Below are 20,156 nucleotides of genomic sequence, written 5' to 3'. Positions count from 1 at the left end.
GATAGATGGGCCTCGGTGGAGTTATCAGCTCTATTAGTTCTTAAACATACATCTGATATTTAGCTCCAGCTCATAAACACAATCTGCAGATAAGACTTCTGCTTGGGAAATGATTTTATTAAACTTTATATAAACACTGAACTAATAAACTGACGTCTACCACTGAACCGGTGTCCTCGCAGCCGTGTACAACAGGACACTATAAACAGATGTTATGTGTGTGTGTGTTTGTTTGTGTTGTGTGTGTGTGTGAACCTGCACAGGAACTCTGGGTTCATTATTACTGACAGGAAACAGCCCGAGGACGTCATCAGTCCCCTCGGAGCACAGCAACTCAAACTTTATAACTGTGTAATCTGTGTTTACACCTCAAATTAACTCGGCAGCGAACAGGATCCACTTCCTGTTAATGTGGAACAACACCCCTGGTTTTTTAATTGCTTCATCCCTAGCTCCATAAAACTCTCGTCTTTGATTAAAATGAGTGTCCTGGTTGAATCCTGAGTCACAGAGAAGTTAATTAACCTTTTAACGTGAAGCCAAATCATCTCTATCATCCCCTGGTGGCTGGTTGAAGTATAACACGTCAACCCCACCTTCTCCACGTTAGTGTCGGGGACATGGATCAAACAAAAAAAGTAAAAGTTCACGTCGTATACATTTTTCTCAAGGATTTATTTCCGTCATTTTAGGTAGCAGTGGATGTTGACAGTAAAAAGAGTTGAGTTACATTTAGCAATCACTCACGTCTGTTGCAATTCTTAAGCTTTTGTGTTAATGTGCTTGTGCGACAGGTCTCAGGCATAAATAAGCAGATAAATAACTGAAATATAAAAACGCACATTCAAGTGTTTATTGCAACAGTGATTCTTCACTCTTGTCGGTTTTTCGATGATGAAATAGACGAGACCTCCGCTCATCAAAAGTCTAAAGGGAAGAACAAAAGTGTTGAATAGTTATTAAAACTCTTCTTCATGGGGGGGCTGCTTCCTGGCTCTTCTTGGATTGGTGCGGAGCCCCCCCACACCTCAGGATGTGCAGCTTGGCCAAGATGTTCCTGAAGCAGAGCTTCAACATGCTCCTGACCGCCGCCGACGAGAAGTAGAAGATGATCGGGTCCAGGCAGGCGTTTAAGGTGCTGGAGAGCAACGCCACGTTCCTCCACTCCAGGCTCTCCATGTTGAGGAACCCCACCAGGTGGGAGGCGTTGTAAGGCCCGAAGCAGACGGTGAACACGATCAGCGTCCCGAGTGACAGGCCTATGGCACGCAGCCTCCGCCGCCGGCTGATGTTTGGGAGATGTGACAGGATGAGGATGAAGTTGACATAGCAGAAGCAGCAGATTAAGAAGGGGATGCAGAAGAGGACGATGAAGAGCTCAAGGCGGAACGGCAGAATGATCTCTAGCTCATCCAGTGAGAAGTTATGGTAGCAGGTGAGTGGGGGTCCAATGCTGCTGCCGTTGGGGTTCTCACCATCTGCCCATTTGCTCCACTGGACGTAGGGTATGATGTAGACCATGCTGAGGTTCAGAGAGCTCACCAGCCAGAAGGCCACGCTGGCCATCACGGCGTAGCGAGGCCGGCGACACGCGGCGTACCTCAGGGGGAAGGCCACGCCCAGGTACCGCTCCACGCTCACTGCCGTGAGGAGCAGCGTGCTGTTGTAGATGGTGACGTAGAACAGGAAGCTGGTGAAGGGACACAGGGGGAAGGGCAGCAGCCAGGCCATGTTGTCCGAGGCCTCCTTCATTTTGAACGGCAGGAACAGGAGGAAGAGGAGGTCGGAGATGGTGAGGTTGAGGAGGAGGATGTCGATGGGGTTGGCCTTGCGGCGCACCTTGCGGCAGAAGGTGCAGAAGGCCAGGATGTTGGCGGGGACCCCCATCAGGAAGGTGAGGATGTAGACAAAGAGCAGCAGGTAGCTGTAGAACATCATGGTGGCTCGCAGCACGGACACACTCACTGAGGCACTGGACGCGAGAGAGCAGATATCACATCACAGATATCATTTATATTAACAGATCTGGAATGTTCACAGTTTTTTAGATATCACGTCTTCTGAGGTTCAATAATAAAGTTGAGGCGGAATCAGCAAATATAAAGAAACTTGACCAAGTTAGAAGAAATAGAAAATGTACTTCTCAAGGAAATTCCATTCATTTTGAAAATATAAATCTAGCAAGAAAATCTATGCCGCAAACGAATAGTTCAGAGGAATAATTAGGAATAACTTAATAAATACAATAATGAACTATCATAGTTTTAAGCAGACGTTACCCGACAGTTAGTTGTTGATTGAATATTAGGAGAATGTTTACATACGTCAAATTGTCATAATAGAAAATAAACAAATGACGGAGCAGAGAAGCTGTGCCTCAATTTGGTTTTCGACAAATAGAAATATGAAATGTCACCAGACCTTTTTTCTTAATCACTCACAAAAGATTATTAAAATAAATTCTAGTCCCACAAACGTTTTTTCAAATCCTTTTATTATATTTTTGTTTACTCTAATCTCTTCTGTAACATTTGTGCTGTAATGTTGTCCAGTTGCTTTTAATTGTTTCCTATTGTTTACCTTCAATTGTTTTACTTTTAATGAACCTTGTTACTGTGTTTTAATGTGTTTGTCAATCTTATAATAAACATTTATATTATAAAAAGTACCAGACCCTCTCACCATCAAACTAACTTGGAAACTGAGAATTAAAAAGCATAAATAAAAGTCCAGTCTTCACATTACTCCGACCAGGATTCAAACACGTCCTGTAGAGACTGACCTGTTAAACGTGGGATCATTGAACTCACCTCTGTCAGACTCGGGGAACCAGGATCTCCATCGCTCCGGCTGCTCGCCCTCCTCCTGGAAGCAGACTGACTGATCTCATCCCGACACGCTGCTTAATAATCTGCGTGCCTGCTGTCTCACCTCATACAGCGGAAATTTGATAAGCTCCTGAACACGACCTCTGTTCTCCACACTCTGCAAACAGCATCTCCCAGCAACGTCACAAAGCCTCCGAGTGAGGTGCAGAGGAAACGTGTGGAGGCGACTCGGACACTTGGAAGAATTGCATCTTTTCTTTCCTATTTATGGTCATCATGATTTAGAAAGTGAAGCGACAACTTCCTGTCTCAGTTGTATTTACAGAAAAGTCTGAAATTATTAATCTGTCATCACAAACACAAAATAAGGTGATCGTGCAGCAGAAATTATATTTTTTATTAATTAATTTCTGAATTTTAAGGATCTGTGATCGTTGAGCTGCAACGATCACAGATCAGTCGATCAACAGGAAATCTGTAAATATCTTTTATAATCAAATCATTTATTTGATCCCGTCTTGAGAAAAATACCAAATATCAGCAGGTTTCAGCTTCTTTTGTGTTTTGGAGTTCATGCGTTTCTCTGTCGTGTATGAAAATAAACTGTTGTTCACACAAAACAAGACATTTGAAGATGTTATCTTGACCTTTGTCAAGATAAGCCAATTAACTCCTTTAAATGGAGCCACGTCTCTGAGTGGAGCCACCGTCAGGACAAGTGCGAGTCAACAAGAGACACAGGAGAATGAGGAGATACATCTCACCTCTTACTTCCAATCACCACCACTGACGACACAGACAGCAGACAGCAGCCACGCAGGAAATCGCTCTTCAAAGCCTTCGTAGAACTTGGTCCCACTGCAGCACCTGTTAACCAACATGCAGAGGATCATCATCTCAACAGACATGACCCAGGAACGAGAGTGCACCAGCAGCAGGACTCTGGTTTTGAAGATGGAGAAGCAGAAACTGGAGGCTGAATACTCCGCCCAGAAGGAGCTGGTGGCTCAATTCACCGCCCTGGAGAAGCTGGATGACATAAACTTCGCCCTGAATGAGCTGATGGATCAAAACCCCCATCTTAGGAAGCTGGTGGAGGGAATCCCCTATCTGAGGGACCTGGTGGATGAATTCTACGCCCTGAAGGATCCGGAGGCTCAAATCACCTTCATCCTGAGGGAGCCGATGGCTCAATTCACTGCCCTGAAGGAGCTTGTGGACGAAAACCCCACTCTGAAGAAGCTGGTGAATGAAATCCCCCGCCTGAGGGAGTTGGTTGATTACTCCACCCTGAGGGAGCTGAAAGCTGAATTCATTCGCCTGAAGGAGCAAGTGGATGAAAACCCCGATCTGAGGAAGCTGGTAGATGAATTCTTTGCCCTGATGGAGCAGACCGCCAGCAGCAACCTCACCTGGGAAACAGATGGAAAGATGGTGGAGCAAATGGAGTCTCCTGCCTCACTTCTGTTGAAGCACCATATGGACTTGATCTCCTTGACTCAACATGTGGACTCTGGAAAGGCCCGAGAGAAGGCGCTGGAGAAGGAGCTCGGAGAGATGAACATGAGGATCCAGCAGGACATTTGGCTTCAAGTAAGCTCCATCAGCTCATTGTGATTTGAATCTTATGGATCGTAGGTTTGTTTGAGGTTTAGACTTTGAAAAAGAAAAAGAGTGAAACTCATATTGTCTCTGTCTTTTCAGGAAGTCCCTTTGGACAATGAGAAGCAGAGCATGAAGAAGGAGAAGAAGAAGCAGGAGAGGAAGGATAAAAGGGAGAAGGAGGAGAGGAAGAAGCAGGAGAAGAAGGAGAAACAGGAATCAAAGAAGATGGAGAAGATGGAGAGGAAAGAAATGAAGAAGATAAGGAAGGAAAAGACAGAGACGGAAAAGAAGGAGACACAGGAACAAAAGAAGATGGAGAGGAAAGAAATCAAGAAGATTGAGAAGGAAACGAAAGAGCGAGAAGGAACCACGAGGGGGAAATGGTATAGTTTTCTCTTCAAAGTTTCCGTCTGATCTGTCAATCATCACCTCCCTCTTCAAATACTCTGGTGGATGAATCCTCCGCCCTGATGGAGCAGACTGACACCAACTACCTCACCTGGGAAACAGAGAGAAAGATGGAGGAGCAGATGGAGTCTCCTGCCATACAAGAGAGGAGAAGTCGTTCATCGACCTGTCAATCATCACATCCCTTATCCCCCCCCCCATCCCTTTCCCTCCCTCCACTCCAGACTGATTTTTCTTACAAAATAAATTACTGAATAAATAATAAAGATTTTTCATTGAGATGAAGTTTTGCTCTTTTATTACAGGAGATGGTTGGTGAACAATCTAAATGAAGAAAACCCAACATTTATTTGTAAAATATACTCAACACCTGTATATTATTTATACATATATTTATTATTTGAACTGAGAGACACTCGTTCTCCACAGCTGCACTTTCCCCAGATTTAATTCTATTATCTTAAGAGAAACTGACGGATCATATATTTACTGAACTCAGGTTTATTTACTTTGTTTTCCTGCTCGTGGATCTGCATCAAAATACACATTTCAATTCACAGTAATTGGATCATTTGTGTAACCGTGGACAGGAAGTAAAGCTGTCAATACCCTGACAGCTTTACTTCCTGTCAGGGTATTTCAGGGTTTGATAAAATCAATCATCTGACCTTTGACCTTTATCCTTCTGCTGAAGAAGTGATGAAGCTGTTTGTTATTTGTGCCACACCAAATGATAATCTAGTTCAAATAAATGTGGTTTCACAAACAGACAGCTGGACCTTGGTGGTGGTGTGCACACTAAGGTTTGTTAACTTTGTGTTTGTTAAACTTTGTGTTTGCTTTAGCAAAGACAACAGACAACCGGCCACACAGAATAAATCCTACTTTATATGAATCAAACGAACCTCATTAATGATGCTTATTCAATCAATCCTCAATTATCAATCAATGCAAATACGGACATTTTGAAACCTTCATATCTCCAGTGAACCAGGGAATCAAACCTTATTTGCATCAGTGAGAAAAGTCAACGGGCACGTCTGTTACTGAGAACATGACAGATCCCTTGTTACAGTATCTGACACCAGAGGGAGCCATTTGTCTCCAGGTCAATAGTCCATGTTCAGAGCTGCTTGAGTCGGAGGGAGTTTCAGTTCCATGCAGGTAATAACGAGGATGATATCAAATCCAAGTCGGCATCACAACCGTTCCCACAGGACAAAACACTTCCAGGACAATGGGTCACTCAAAAACCACAGACGTAACTCTGGGACAGGACGACTCCACATTTGTGAAGATTTGCAAAACTGCCTTGACGTTCTCTGGCTTGTTGGTTGGTCCATGTGCGTGGATGGAGCTCCACTGTGACCTCACTCCTCCGCCCCGGCCTGGCTCCTCTCAGAGAGCGTCGGTGCTGCCTTGACCTTTGCAGCACCATTGGTGTTAATGCACCGAGGCCGAATCCCTTCAATTCGGCTGAAGTGACTTTGCCGACCCAAGATTCTTCCCATGATGCCCCTGGACACTGCCGGCGACAGCATCAGCATGACGGCCGGTTCCAGGAAAACGTTGCAGGAGCTCGTCAGCATGGCGTACGCCCTCCACTCCACACTCGTCCCCAAGGCGAACCCCACGATGTGCGAGGCGTTGTAGGGCGCGTGGCACACCACAAACACCGTGAGGGTGGAGAGCGCCACAGTCAGGACTCGCCTCTTTCCCATGAGGGGCAGTTTGGAGCGCCACACCAGAGTGACGCAGCGCAGTGTGCCAAAGGAGGTCACGACCAGGGGCAGGAGGAACAGCACGATGGCCATCTCCAGACGCAGAGGCAGCAGAACGGCCAGCTGAGAGGCGTTGAAGTTGACGTAGCAAGACAAGGTGTCGTCCTTGACGGAGACAAAGTGGGCGCCCCCTTCGACCACCAGGCCGCCGCCGAGGTGGAGCAGCACCAGCGCCCACAGGGCAACGCTGATGACGCAGGAGATTCGAGCGTGGCGGTATCTCTTGTAGATGATCGGGAATGCGATGCTGAGGTAGCGGCCCACGGTCACAGCGGTGATGAAAAGGCAGCTGCCGTACAGCGAGGAGAAGAGGAAGAAGCTGTAGACCGGGCAGACGGCCGGGGGCAGCCTCCAGCCCTGAAGCAGAATCTCCATGGACTTGACGGGCAGCCAGGCCACGAACGCCAGGTTGGATACACACAGATTGAGGGCGTAGACCACGTTGGGGGTGGCGCCTCGCTTGCGGGCTTTGCGTACGTACACGAAGAGGACCAGCAGGTTGGAGGGGAGGCCCAGCAGGAAGGTGAAGGTGTGGACGGAGAGGGCGACGCAGTCCTTCACGGCCACCTGCATCTCGTCAGTTTGGGACACGGAAACCGACGGGCAGCACGGGAAGTCCGGAGAAAAGGTCACACCTCCACAAAGTCTCCTCAAGGAAAAACAAACTCACGAACCCCATCTTCCAAAAGTCCAATTCTCCATTAACGGCGGCGAAGTTCAAGTATCTCCTCCGTCGACCCTGACTATAGAAAGTGTCTGAGAAGGGTGACGGGTGAAAACAGAGGCGGTGGCCACGCTGGTGCTGATGTGGGCTCGGCGAGGGCGGGGCGCACACGACACGGTGACACGGACGCAGATAGGAAGATGCAGCCACTCATGCAGATGGAGGAGGCGTTTTAACAGGCACCAGGCCACGTTAAGTGCTCCTCTCGGCGGAGGGCAGCAGACAGGTAGCAGCTGGACCCTGAAGTGAAATGATTCAGAATAATTGAGCTTGACAGGAAGCACGCGGCTGTTTAAACGGACTGAAGGGCCGAGCTGTAAAGTGGTAAATGGGCTGAAGTTGATGGTCGATGGCGATTAGAGACTTTTATGAATCTGTTTGTGTGAAAGAAGAGGGGGCGTGTCCCGTGTTAAAAAAAAAAACGCTTTGGTGAAGTGAAAGAAAATGGAGCAGAAAATCTCCACGTGTTGTTGCAGAGCGGTTTCACTGGAGCGGAAAGACGGCTATACCGAGAAACGTCTCTCCAAGAGAAGCTCTGCGCTCGTCAAAACAAACGGCTGCTGGCTCTCTGATTGGTGTATTGATCCCACTGATATCTGAGTGTGAACCAATGACGACATGTTGACCTAATTTATCACCTGAAGTGAGGGGGACACCAGCACGGGCTTCTCTCAGGAAGGTATAATGGAACCAGTGAAAGAAAAATAAGATAAATCAAGAAATCTAAATCTAAATAGTGAGTTACTCAATATAATGATTGTCTCATTGACTGTTTATAAAGATGGACGCGCTGAACAGTGAAGCCAAAGTCTCTCAATCGCCTCCTAGTGGCTCGCTGCTGTATAGGCCATTAACACTGCCATGTTATTGGATGGGACATGGACCAAACTTAAAACTCACTAAGTTGAGATGTAACACCATCCATCTTTTTATACAGTCTGCGGATTGTCTCAATTATCAGTTCTAGTCGAGCTGGAAATAGCAATAAATGAAGTAAGGAGTCGTATACTAGGATTTCCTGAAGGTGTGTTGACAATCATAAACCTTTAAAAACAGACTCTACAGACCTCCACCACTTTGAATCCTCGTAAAAAGCAGCGACTGACACAAACACATCCATTTGAAGACACCACTCCTGAGGCAGGTGAGAGTTACGAGCGTTTATTGACCTACAGACCCGGCTCAGTGCCTGTTTACCAGATATTTTTATCTAAACCGTGAAACTTCATCAAACAGCAGGACCCGGCAAAACAAAGCCATTCCAGCTAATGGTCGATTAAAGTAGAGACGAGCAGACGAGAACGTGAGTTAAAGTCTTTATTCAGACACCGAAAATATCTCTAACATACGCTAATGTTTCATCGAGAACCTGAATATCTGTAATTTCTTGTTACAGTAAAGCAAACACACATAAAACACTTAATTGATCACAACAAGAAGTAAATTACACACAAAGAAAACCAAGTTAAAACAGGTCAGGGGAACGCATCTGAAAGAAGAGGACAGGTTGAATTAAAGATAACAAGATTAAGTACTAACTCATTGGGTTTATGATTATTCATCATAAATATAATTTAGTAGGGGAAATCCTCAGTTCTATTCAATGTCTCAACCTCCAGGGGGAGTTAAGCATGAAGAAGGAAAAACACACAATTGTTCAGACGCCAGTTTTTTTCAGCCACTGTTTGTTTTGGTTCACTGGTAATGGATCGAGATTATTTATTGCCAACTTTACAACATTCCCTTATCCGTGAATATGTTCGGTGTCTGAGTCGCGTCTGGTCGATGTTCACTGGCACGATTCTCTGCTGCTGCTCAACGTCACCAAACAAGATCTTCTGTTGTTGTTTGGTTATATATTCAAAATTTAAAAAGACTGTTTATCTTTAATATGCTGTTGTTTAGTAAAAGTCAAAGCTACACAAGTTGATTCCCTTCCCTCCAGAAGCATGGACGCCCTCGTCTCACTGAGCCAGCAGCTGCAGGTTGCTCCTCCCACTGGAGTTGGTGAGCGGCACCAGCAGCACCGGGGATCTACCGGAGCAGGAGGCCGACCTCAGGTGTGAGCGGGTGTTCATGCTTCGCTGCTCCAGAGACAGAGCTTCCTGTTTCCTGGAGAGATCCTCCAGCATGCGGGCGTGATGCAGCTTCATCTTCTGCAGAGACCTTCTGAAAGACGGAGGGAAGATTCAGACTCTTTACTTTCTGATTGTTGTTTGATTTGTACGTGAGGGATTTAATTATTTCTTCTATGTTTGACTTTGGTTTAATTATCTGGGTTAGAAACCTCACCATGTACAGAATGTGTTTGATTTATGTTTTATGTCTAATCCCTAAAAACTGAATGTTGCTTTGTCCTTTTGTCTTTTGATGCTTAAAATGATCTTTGACTTTCTTCAATGTGTAATCTCAATTTTAATAATCCTGTTTTGCTGAGGAGCAGATGAATAAAACATATGAAATAACTTTCAGGTCCATAAAAACCCAACAGAGACTCACTGCGCCTCTGACAGCTTGTGACTCAGAGCTGTGATCGTGGCCTTCAGCTGATGGACTTCATTAACTAGACCGTGTTGAACCTGCAAACAAACATCATGTCAGAGGGAATCTACTTCATCACTCATCAGGCTGGTTTTCTATACTGGTTTAGGAACCTCGTCTCTGCACAGGTCCATCCCAGTTCGGCTGGTCCTGTTCTCCAGTCTGGTGTGGGCCAGTTTCAGATTGGTCGTCTTTGCCTGCAGATCCAAGTCCAGTCCCTTGATGTCGTCTTCCATCTCTATCATTTCATCTTCAGTCTGCGGATAAAACACAATCTGCTTTAATCAATAAAAGATAAATACTTGATAAGCTTCCCCTGATAAGCTGTGAGACCTCTTACAGTTCTAATTTGCCACTGCAGCTGATCTCGGGCCTGCTCCTCATCGTGATTGCGTTTGCGAAGAACGAACTCGGTCGCCCGCCACTGAACCTCTAACTCGTTCTGCAGCTGAGAACAACAAGAAGAGAAATAACGTTTTTATTATTATTAAGTGATCAGGTGAAGTTTACTCTCACCTACCTGAGCTCTGGTGAGACTGGTGTCCTCCCTCATGTGCTGGGACACCAGCATGGCCTCCTGAGCCTGAAGGACGTTATACTGGCTGAACTGGCCCCACTCCTGAGGGGTGGAGGAGCTACAGCAACGACAGGCACATTCCTACATTTTAGACAATGAGCCATATTTAAACCAGGGCCACTGAAGAAACCAGTTTACCCTGATGGAATGCGAGTGGGGTTGGTCTTCAGGGAGATCTCAGGGGACTTTATGGTCAGTGACAGACAGGACATGTCAATGTCCAGGGCGTCCATCTTGTTCTGGAGGTCGGAGGTCAGCTGATGTCGAACCTCCTGCAAAACACTGGAAGGAGAACAGAGGAGGTCAGAGGGAGAAACAGGAAGAGAAGGTGTGAAGCATCATCCCGACACCTTGCATCGCTCACCACAGTTGTTCGAAGGCCTTGTCGACGTGCTGCTGCAGAACCTGCTGCACTCGACCAATCAGCTGCACCTCCTTCTTCAGCTGCTCGTCCACCGGGTCGACGACCAGCTCGGAGCCGCGGCGCCCCTCCCTCAGCGTCACGCACTCGGTGCTGACCTCCAGGGGGACGGCGGTCGCAGCCAGGGCCTGCTCAGTCTGCTCTTTACTCTGGAACCAGCACAACAAGAGGCTGTGAGCCCAGTTTGTAAGAGTACTGATGCTCAGAGGAACAAACATGGGTCTGAGGGTTTTCAAACACTCACCAGGGTCAGAGCCTCCATCTCCTCATCCACTTTCCGTGCACATGCTTCCAAGGCGTCCTTCCATCGAGCCACGTCCCACAGCCGGTCACTCAGCCTGCGGGAGGTGTCGCTCTCGTCCCAGCTGGTCTGCAGAGGAAACAAGACGAGTGGTTGCTGTGTCCATGTCGTGGAGTGTGTGTCCTTCATGCAGGTTGAAGACCCACCGTGCAGCTGGTCTCGTTGCGTAGGGACCTCCCCTCCTGCCGGATCCCATTGGAGACGTGTCTCTCGTGTCCGGCGGCGGCCGACAGCTGCTGGTTGCTGCTGAGCCACTCGGACACACTGAGGCGGAGGCCGGGCTTCACAGGGACTGAAGACATCCTGCAGCTGCAGCAACATGCACACAATCCACATCACTGGATTGTCAAGTGAAATTAAATGTGCAAGATTTGAAATGTTGAGATCTACAATTAAATCTTTGAATTATAGACTTTATACTTTAAATAACCTGAGAAACTCTCCAAGGTCACAAGACAATTTAAGAACAATAAACCAGAGGAATATGAAGTATTTTAAAAGCTGTATTCACTCTTCTGTACTCAAAGTATTCTCATTTATTCATATTATATATATTTCTTGGTAAATATTTGTTCATTGTATTATTACTTTATTTATCTCGTTACTGCTGCTGCTGTCAATCTCTATTTCTTCGTGCTCATTACAACTAAACTAAATTTTTTTAACTTCAGATTTCCCACTCGTTTGTTCTGCATGTTTTACAATAAACATCTTGAATATTAAAACTTATATTTTTAAGGATTAACACACTTTCAAACACCATAAACAACTGAGCCTTCAAATCCATATTAAATAGGTTTGTTGCATAAACAAAAAGTATTTTATTCCTGATTGTTATTATACATTTTGTAGTAACTCAGCGGTAAATGTCACAGACACAGTTCTTGAATAAGTTTATATATTTATCTATAGAATGTAGCATTAGGCCACTCCCACAGGGAAGTGGATCCTCTCCTGACAGGTAGATGCATAGATATATATAAAGTAGATGAACATTTATCTCTTTACATCAACATCAACTTTTGACTCGAAATAAAACTGAATTTACAGATTAAAACATTAATGGTGTCACCAGCTCCCAACCGGAAGCACTGCGGGTCATTAAACGGCGGATTCGATCTTCTCCTCTTTTCCAGAACCTCAAACTTCTCTCACTCGTTTGTTGAACTGGTTCAAATCTGATGTTAAAGTTTAAATTCGACTCACCAGTTTCTCTAATGGTCCCACAGCCGGCGCGTACTGGTTTATCTCCCTGTCGTCTCCAGGCAACGAGACACAAGGTCCAGCTTTAATTATTAATTTGCCATGGCAACGTCTGTTGATGCGGGTGTTTCTGTGACATCATCCACCACCAGGGGGCAGTAGTAAGCCCAAAGCTTATAATTAGAAGGGTGATATTGACCTTGATTCTAATGGTTAGAACTTAATTTAAAAATCTAAATATTGAAAGAGAACACACAAAAAATGTATATATATATTTATGTGAAATTAACCTAAATTTAAAATATTAAGCTTCCATAAAAAAACTAGTAGAACTGAATTAAAAATATAAAATAAGACACAAAAATAAAATCCACCACTGACCACTAGATGAAAGTTATATGCTATTACCCTAAATGTAAAATATTATCGTCCTTTTTTTTTTACCTGCGAGTAAAATAATTAAAAACAAAATAAATATGTAAATAGAGAACACACCCATTTTTTTTTTTCCATCAGGGGAAAGTCCTATTCAGTTTGCTTGAATGAAAAGTTAAAAACAAATAGTCCGACCTCCGATGGAACCTGAACACACAGCACACCGTCTGTATTAACGCTCACGCTTGTGTTTTATTGTGAAATCAGAGTTAGTCATGCCAGTGGTTATAGTTCCATGCTGTGGAGACCCAGTGTGGACAAAAGCTGGTTAGTAACAAGAATCACATCCAAACTTCCATCTGCACACAATCCAGAGCGAGGCGCTTCGCTGATCTCCTGTCAGTTCTGTGAATATCGTAGAGAAAACTAAACACGTCTTTGTGAGTGTCCGGAACACGTCACATGACCGAACCCTCTTATTTCAATGACCTATAAGCAGGTACACAAACAAACGTTATTTTAATGCCCATTAAAAAGGATTCACACGTTGAAAAGCATTGTTTTCTCAATTCTCTGTACATTGCAGCTAGCGGGGGGTGGGGGGGGGGGGGTGGGACACAAGAGACCTAAACTCTCCATACGTGAAGACTTCATTGAGTCTGGGAACCACTTGCCAGTGCACTATCCCAATTACCTGAGCTATGTTAACACCTAGATTCTCCAACAGGCTCCCATCAAGGCGTTGGAGTGGGAATAGAAACCAGCAGGCCTGTGACACCTCACCTGTCAGGGGAGTCTTATAGTTTCCTGAATTTTCCGACATCGGGCTACGTTAATGAAGTTGGTGAGCTCTGCCTGCTGCCGGGAGTGTCAGTGTCCAGAGGCAGAGAACTGCACCCAGATCAGATATATACACACACACACACATGTTCCAGTGATAGTGATGAACATGATAAACATTGGATTAGCAGGTGATTATTGGGGAAAGAGTAAATGCAGAACACTTTTCATTTCTGTGGACATTTTCATCACAGACCGATAAATTAAAAAAAGGTAAACGGGAGCTATTTCACACTGAGAAGCAAACATCAACTAAAACAGGAAATACTAAAAGTAGTTTGTTACAATTAATACAAAAATAAAAGGGTGAAAATCAGCTAAAGTAAAATTTTCCGTGGGAGTTTTTATAATTTAAAGTAAAAAGACAGTTGGGTGCATGTGTGGTGGAGGTGGAGGAGGTGGTGGTGGTGGTGCTGTGCAGAGGTGGCGTTCCTCGAGGCAGAGGGTGGAGCTACACAGAGCGTGCAGCTGCTCAGTTCTGTTTGAAGTCCTTCAGACGTCCTGTGCTCGGCTTTTAAATCGGCTTCAACGTCTGATGGAAATTGTCTTGTTTTTTGTTTTTCATGGTGGCTCCTCTCCTGGAATTGTTCAGGCGGGGAGAGGAGGAGAGTGTCCGGCCCTCGATCACTGCGGCGTGGCGTCCCCGTTCATCTCTATGCCGTGCTGCTGCAGCTGAGCCCGGAGAAGTGCGTTGTCGTTCTTTAGCTCCTCGATCTGGTGGAGAGAACAGAAACCTTTCATTTATGGTTGCCACGTGTGATAATTAAAGAAACTGGCCCTTTGATTTAATATAAGTCCCAGGAAACACGGCGTGTATTTACATTCCCGCCTCTCCACATTGTGTTCTGGTATCAGTCAGAATCTGACCTGTTGTCTTAGCAGCTCGTTGTCCAGCTTCACCCGCTCCACCTCCTTGCAGCTCTCCTGCAGCTGCTGGTTGCTCTGACGCAGCTCCCGGATGTAGTCGCACGCTTTGTACAGGATGCTTCCTTTGCTCTGACGGACACACAACACAGAACAGTCAGAGACCTTTCTCTCCTCCGACCTGGGGGGGGGTGGGGGGGCTGCTCTGCGTGCAGGACTCACCGCTCCACTCCGGCTGTCCAGGCTGCAGTCAGGGATGATTTTCGACAGCGTAACAATCCAGTTGTTAATCTTGTCTCTTCTTCTTCTCTCCACTGCGGAGAAGGAAATGAAGAGACTCGTGTTTTCACGTCTGAATGTTTCTTTTGTTGGTTTGTACGTTTGTTTATGAGCAAGATTACACAATTTAACAGAATAGCACGAATTGTAGAAGTAAGTTAAACATTTAAATTGTAAGGTGGCAGATCCAGGAATTCTTTTGCTGCTTGATTCAATTATTTATCTTCAGCCACGATTGAGGGGACAGAATTTAGTCGGGACAGAATTCGCACCCACCTTCGTTGTGCTGTGCTCGTCTCCTGTCGTCTCTGGGCGCCCGTGGACCGTCAACCTTCCTGCAAACACACAACAGACCCACTCTGATGATGTGACGGTGAGGAAACAGGCAGATTTCCAACAGCATCTATCACCTGAACTAGAATCCAGCGACTGAAATAGATTTTGGGGATGTGTAACGAGGAGAAGCCCGGAAACACAGAATGAGTTTGGGTCTTTACAAGAACACAGGTTTATTGGATTTGTTTAAAAAAAAAGGACTCTAAACCAAACATGTAAAATTCAACCATACACACGGAGACTGGTGATTGACTACACGTGATGGGGGCCGGGTGGGGGTGCATGTGATAAGATCATCTCACCAGTTCGAGCTGCCATGCTGCAACATGTCGCTGTCATCCAGGTCTCTGAGGACGGCAGGTAAGTGGGACAGAGGGTGGATGTCAGATGTTGGAGGTTTTAAAATGACGGATATTGATTGTGTGCGTTTCTTTTTTCCCCTCTTTTGTATGTTTATTTTTACATATAATGACATATGGATGCAAACAGGGGCGTTAGAAGAAGATGGAGAAGAAGAAGAAAGAAGAAGATGAAGAAGAAGAAGAAGAAGAAGAAACATCCAATCCACTGTGAGGTGACAGGGATGAGAGGATGTGAAGTATGAGTTATGGTGATGTTGAATCTCCGGGAATGTGTGTGTGTGTGTGCGGGGGGGGGGGGGGGGGGGGGGGGGTTGTACTCACGCAGTGTAGGTGTGTGTGCGCGGTGCGATGGTGCGAGGGGCCGTCTGCAGCACCTCGGGGGGGCTCATCATCACGTAAAACTGACCTGGATTCAAAAAGAGACAAATTAGAACAAGCAAATCATACAGAATCATTCTATCGTGACAGATTTATATATTTGTTTATGTTGCGATGATGATGGTGTTCTCACCTCCTGCCTGTGTGATCGATGGGTCGGCGGTGGCCTGCACCGACACGGCTGTCCCATCGCTGACGGTGCCGGCGGGGAAGTAAGCGAAGCGTGTCTCCCCCCCCACCGTCTCCCCGCCGGGGCTGCCCCCATTACTGAACGGGTTCTGGATCACAGCCTGGAAGAGGTAGAGACAACCAACCTCTAATTCAAATGTTTCTGATTATATTCTAAAAACAAATGCAAGTGTCGTGATTTGAACATGTAAAATGGCCTCATATCCCATCATGCTTCACTCTCACCTGGGCCACACCCTGCGGGGCTCCGGCAAACGCCGCGGCGGAGACGACGCTCACGGCTCCGGACCCGTCCACGGCGGCTTCCAACTGATCGTCCGTCACCTGGACCACCCGATAGGTCACCTGACCACAGAGCAGAGGAAACTGATTATTAACAGTCGTGTGCGTCCACTGACGTCCATGAGATGGAGGTTGTCTCTGGAATTCAAATCTCCTGGGTTTTCCACGCTCACCTGTCCGCCGCTGTTCTCCGTGCGAAACTGGTACTGCACATTGTGGTCTCCGAACGCGCCCTGAGGGACGCCGGTGATGGTCACGGAGGTGTGCTCCTCCGTCCCCACCACGTCTCCTGCAACACACGGGTCAACACAACCAATCAAACGTTACATCCAGAGAAGAACAGTGAAGACAAACAGACAAATCAACAAACGCCTGATTCATAGTGAAACTGGGTCAGAGGCGTCTCATCCACAGATGAAAGGACGTGGCCTCATGCGTCTCAGACCACATCTGAAGGCGTGATCTGATCTCAGGTCGCATTCGGGTGAACTCAGGTCTGAACTCTCTGCTCGACAGATGTTCACGTCGGGTCTGATAAAGGTTAAGGAGCAAAACCATTCAAGGGGCTGATATCACTGAGTGTGTGTGTGTGTGTGTGTAATGTTGTGCAGCTCGATTGACTCTAAATCGACTGTTCAGATGCGTTTGTCTGTGTTAGATTAAATTGAATTATATTCTCACCTTCCTGTAACTGCACCACGTCCTCCGATTCCTGTTTGTCGTGACTGGAAACAAAAAAGAGAAGAAGAAGAAGAAGAAGAAGAGTGAGTTCATTTGCAATCATCATCAGTGTGGATGGTCTGTAGTGCAAGCTGTAACAACAAGATGTGACAGAAGGGCGCCCCCTGGTGGTGATAAGAGAAGACGATGGCTGAGATATAAAGTAAAGTATAACTGACGTTGAGAGGTAAACAGAAATCACATTTACTGCAACTTTCAACTGAAAAATAAGAATAAACTGAAAAATAAGAATAATCTGACTAATAAAACTCAAATCTGTGTGTTTGGATTTGCTGCACAATTAAATACTAACTTATATTAGCATATATTATTATATAATAAGAATAACAACAAGTAAAACACACTCCTGCTGCTTTCTTGATGCATTTAAATACTAAAAAAAGAGCTGCACCAGATATAGAAGTGCAGAAACTGTGCATGTAAAATCTGAGCACACGCAGAAAGTGCTGCTGTGCATTGATTGTGTAATGTCTGCAGCGGATGACCCACAACAGACGTGAGGATGCACGAGCTTCAGTTTCGGCACAAATCACCGACTCATCCGGGGGACGGGGCTCTAAGATCGGCTGGGGGACCAGGTGTGTGCAGCTGGATGGGGTCGGACAGGGGGGTGGGGAGGGGATGTGTGCAGGCCGAGCAGGGAGCCCTGTCGCCGGGGGGCAGGAAGCGTCCTCACCTCGCCGAGCTGTCCAGACTCTGCTCCAGCATCTCCATGGAGCTTCTCTGGTGGGTAGGGGGGTGAGGGGGGTAGGGGGTGGGGGGAAGACACCGGGCTTCAACGGCACGGATTCCCGGAGATGGAAGCGCTGATCACGGGGACAAACACACGGGTCATGTGAGGAAGACAGTCCAGGACACGTGAGGCGGCGAGCGGGTAAAGAAGCTCAAAATGGAGGCCGCGGCGGAGCAGGACGGATCCGTCTGTGCGGAGCGACGAGAGGGAGGTGGGGACGACCAGCCCGGGTGTTCGCGCTGCTGCCCCGGCTGTGGTGCTCCGGCTGCGGGTGTGGACTCCTCGACCCTCCGCGGTGGACTCCTGGACGGGCAGATTGGAGGATTATCTCGGTTTTCAGGATCCGCTGGAAGTCGGGTTCGCCCTCGGTTTCCCTGTTCGCTGCTCCGGCGCACAGCTGCTGTTTATCCGCGCAAAGCTGCGGCTCAGCGCTGCGGCGGACAAGACGCGGAGTGGATCCGTCCTCCGCCTCATCACGCGACGGAATCCGGCTGTTTTGTTTGCTTTTAACGCCACATTTGCTGATTTTTATATTATTTAACTTTTGCATTAAAAAAAAAATTATTCACAAGGTGTCAGCTGCCTTTTTGTGTGCACGTGACTCGTTCTGCGGCTGTGTTTGCAGGAGAGAGAAACGGGCGGGGGGGGATTGTGTGTGTTTCTGCGTGGAAGCGGTGGTTTTCATCCACTTTTGGACACACAACCGCACACACGCGCTCGGATAACAACACACACGCATCGTGTACGTGCAACAGCACACGCACGAGCTGTCAATCAGCACTTTTTTCCTGTTTTCTGCCCAGGTGACCGCGGGGATCCAATCCGGGTTTTCCCACGAACCACATGACAGGGCGGCCTTGAACACACGCTCCTCGTAACTCACCGCTTAATGTCGTGTTCCGACAGCGAGAAGAGGCTGTTTATTACATTTATTGATATTATACAGAAACACAGAGGGTGGGGGGTTGAGGTAGAGGAACAGCAGAACAGCAGGGGGTTTCTATGAGATCCAGGACAGCTCGGAGGAAGCTGCTGGTGCATCTGTCAGCTGTGGATTCACACGGTCATCATTCAAAAGCACATTTTTCCTTCTTCTTTTGTTGACTGAGATGAAACAGCTGCAGCCGCCCCTCACAAAGCTGGAAAATCGTGATATAATAAACTCTTTTTACAGTTATGCAAGCAGCAGTGGGAGCTGTGTGCACAATGAAACAACAGGAGTCAATCATTTACATTTTTAAATCCACCAAACCTGCCACTAGGATGTAGAATCAAGCAAAGCAGGGACATAGGAAGAGAGAGAAAGTCCTCACAAGCACAACAAATACTAACAAGTGGGTCAATGTACTGGAATGACACTCAGCCAAGGCCCCAACACTCAATTCAAAATCCATAATCATATCAGCTTTCAGACCTGCTCTGAAGTCGAACACATGGATCTGCACATCTGCCCCATTTTTATATCCTTTTCCTGCTCCAGGCCTCATCCCTCCTTTATGTTAGGTGGAAACTGGTTTTGGTTGATCCTGCAAAAAAAACACCTTTGTCAAATAAATCAATAAGCGACTGTGGGGTCCTGTTGACCATTGAGCTAAAGGCCTTGACCATGTTGCACGGCCGTTCTTCATCCCTCTTCCCTGTCTCCCAGTCCTGACTCCCAGTCTACTCTCCAATAGAAGCAAAGCATCATGAAATAAATATGTAAACAGGAAACAGTACATGGAGAATATAATCCCTCTCATACTCACACTGAGCCCATGACTGCCGGTGAGGGATCACAAACCTAATTTTAAAGGCTCACAAATCAGAAAAATACACTTTTACAGCGATGGAGTCCAACGTACCAACGTTTGAATCATGTAGAAAAATGTAAATTGAGAAAATAGATAATAAAAGTCAGTTTGCAAAGGAGATCCAGTGTCTGAAGTCGGCTGAATCATCACAATATAAAGATGATATTACTATCACATTGTAACAGGATGGATGTCATGTGCATCATTTCCAGAGGACAGAGGCTGTTTCAGATCTTTTGAAACATGAAGATCTCCCCAGGAGGAGTCGGGACAGATCAGGTTTAAGATACTGAATATTTTTAGAATATTTGAAGAAATCAAAATCTCTGGAGGCGACGTTACATAACAAAGTGTCTTAAGACTTTAGTTCTGTGTTTCAGGGTCGAAATGAAACAAGTCTGAAACCTCTTGTGCAACTTGTTCACTTCGACTTCACAGAGAAACATGAGCAGTGCGGGTTTGAGTCAAACACTGAAAATGACTCAAACTGAACTCCCAAACAGCAGATCTGCCTAAAATGATCCCTCGGTGTTGTGTGTGTCTTTGAGTGGACGGTGACTCATTCATCCAGCCTGCATAGACAGAGAGAGAGAGA

The 20,156-nt window shown here is 46.3% G+C and overlaps 4 protein-coding genes across 5 annotated transcripts; all 4 read right to left on the bottom strand.

Moving 5' to 3' along the window:
• Positions 1-693: 693 nt before the first annotated feature.
• LOC133972332 (free fatty acid receptor 3-like) lies at positions 694-2,914 on the bottom strand. Its single transcript, XM_062409729.1, has 2 exons — positions 2,811-2,914; positions 694-1,972 (listed from the first exon to the last, which is right to left on the bottom strand). The coding sequence occupies exon 2, from the start codon at positions 1,936-1,938 to the stop codon at positions 973-975; it is 966 nt and encodes a 321-aa protein (XP_062265713.1). The 5' UTR covers positions 1,939-1,972; positions 2,811-2,914; the 3' UTR covers positions 694-972.
• A 3,297-nt stretch (positions 2,915-6,211) lies between these two features.
• Positions 6,212-7,207, bottom strand: si:dkey-211g8.9 (free fatty acid receptor 3). The gene has a single exon (XM_062410269.1). The coding sequence runs from the start codon at positions 7,193-7,195 to the stop codon at positions 6,212-6,214; it is 984 nt and encodes a 327-aa protein (XP_062266253.1). The 5' UTR covers positions 7,196-7,207.
• Positions 7,208-8,491: 1,284 nt separating this feature from the next.
• tekt2 (tektin 2 (testicular)) lies at positions 8,492-12,459 on the bottom strand. The gene is made up of 10 exons (XM_062409722.1): positions 12,393-12,459; positions 11,333-11,495; positions 11,130-11,255; positions 10,829-11,034; positions 10,603-10,746; positions 10,408-10,522; positions 10,228-10,335; positions 10,001-10,144; positions 9,846-9,925; positions 8,492-9,515 (listed from the first exon to the last, which is right to left on the bottom strand). The coding sequence occupies exons 2-10, from the start codon at positions 11,486-11,488 to the stop codon at positions 9,311-9,313; spliced, it is 1,284 nt and encodes a 427-aa protein (XP_062265706.1). The 5' UTR covers positions 11,489-11,495; positions 12,393-12,459; the 3' UTR covers positions 8,492-9,310.
• A 533-nt stretch (positions 12,460-12,992) lies between these two features.
• usf2 (upstream transcription factor 2, c-fos interacting) lies at positions 12,993-18,358 on the bottom strand. 2 transcript variants are annotated; one of them, XM_062409727.1, is made up of 11 exons: positions 17,712-18,357; positions 16,976-17,019; positions 16,468-16,583; positions 16,238-16,357; positions 15,957-16,113; positions 15,767-15,851; positions 15,386-15,430; positions 15,024-15,082; positions 14,691-14,782; positions 14,472-14,600; positions 12,993-14,318 (listed from the first exon to the last, which is right to left on the bottom strand). In XM_062409727.1, exons 1-11 carry the CDS (start codon positions 17,747-17,749, stop codon positions 14,229-14,231), a joined length of 975 nt encoding a protein of 324 aa, XP_062265711.1. In that variant the 5' UTR covers positions 17,750-18,357; the 3' UTR covers positions 12,993-14,228. The 2 variants fall into 2 exon arrangements, with proteins under 2 accessions (XP_062265711.1, XP_062265712.1); XM_062409728.1 differs by lacking the exon at positions 15,386-15,430 and having other exon boundaries at positions 17,712-18,358.
• Positions 18,359-20,156: the final 1,798 nt, after the last annotated feature.

This window comes from Platichthys flesus, chromosome 17, assembly GCF_949316205.1.
Source record: "Platichthys flesus chromosome 17, fPlaFle2.1, whole genome shotgun sequence".
Classification (NCBI taxonomy): domain Eukaryota; kingdom Metazoa; phylum Chordata; class Actinopteri; order Pleuronectiformes; family Pleuronectidae; genus Platichthys; species Platichthys flesus.
The sequence above is the reverse complement of the archived record's forward strand: the minus strand, read 5'-3'. Positions and strand labels throughout refer to the sequence as shown.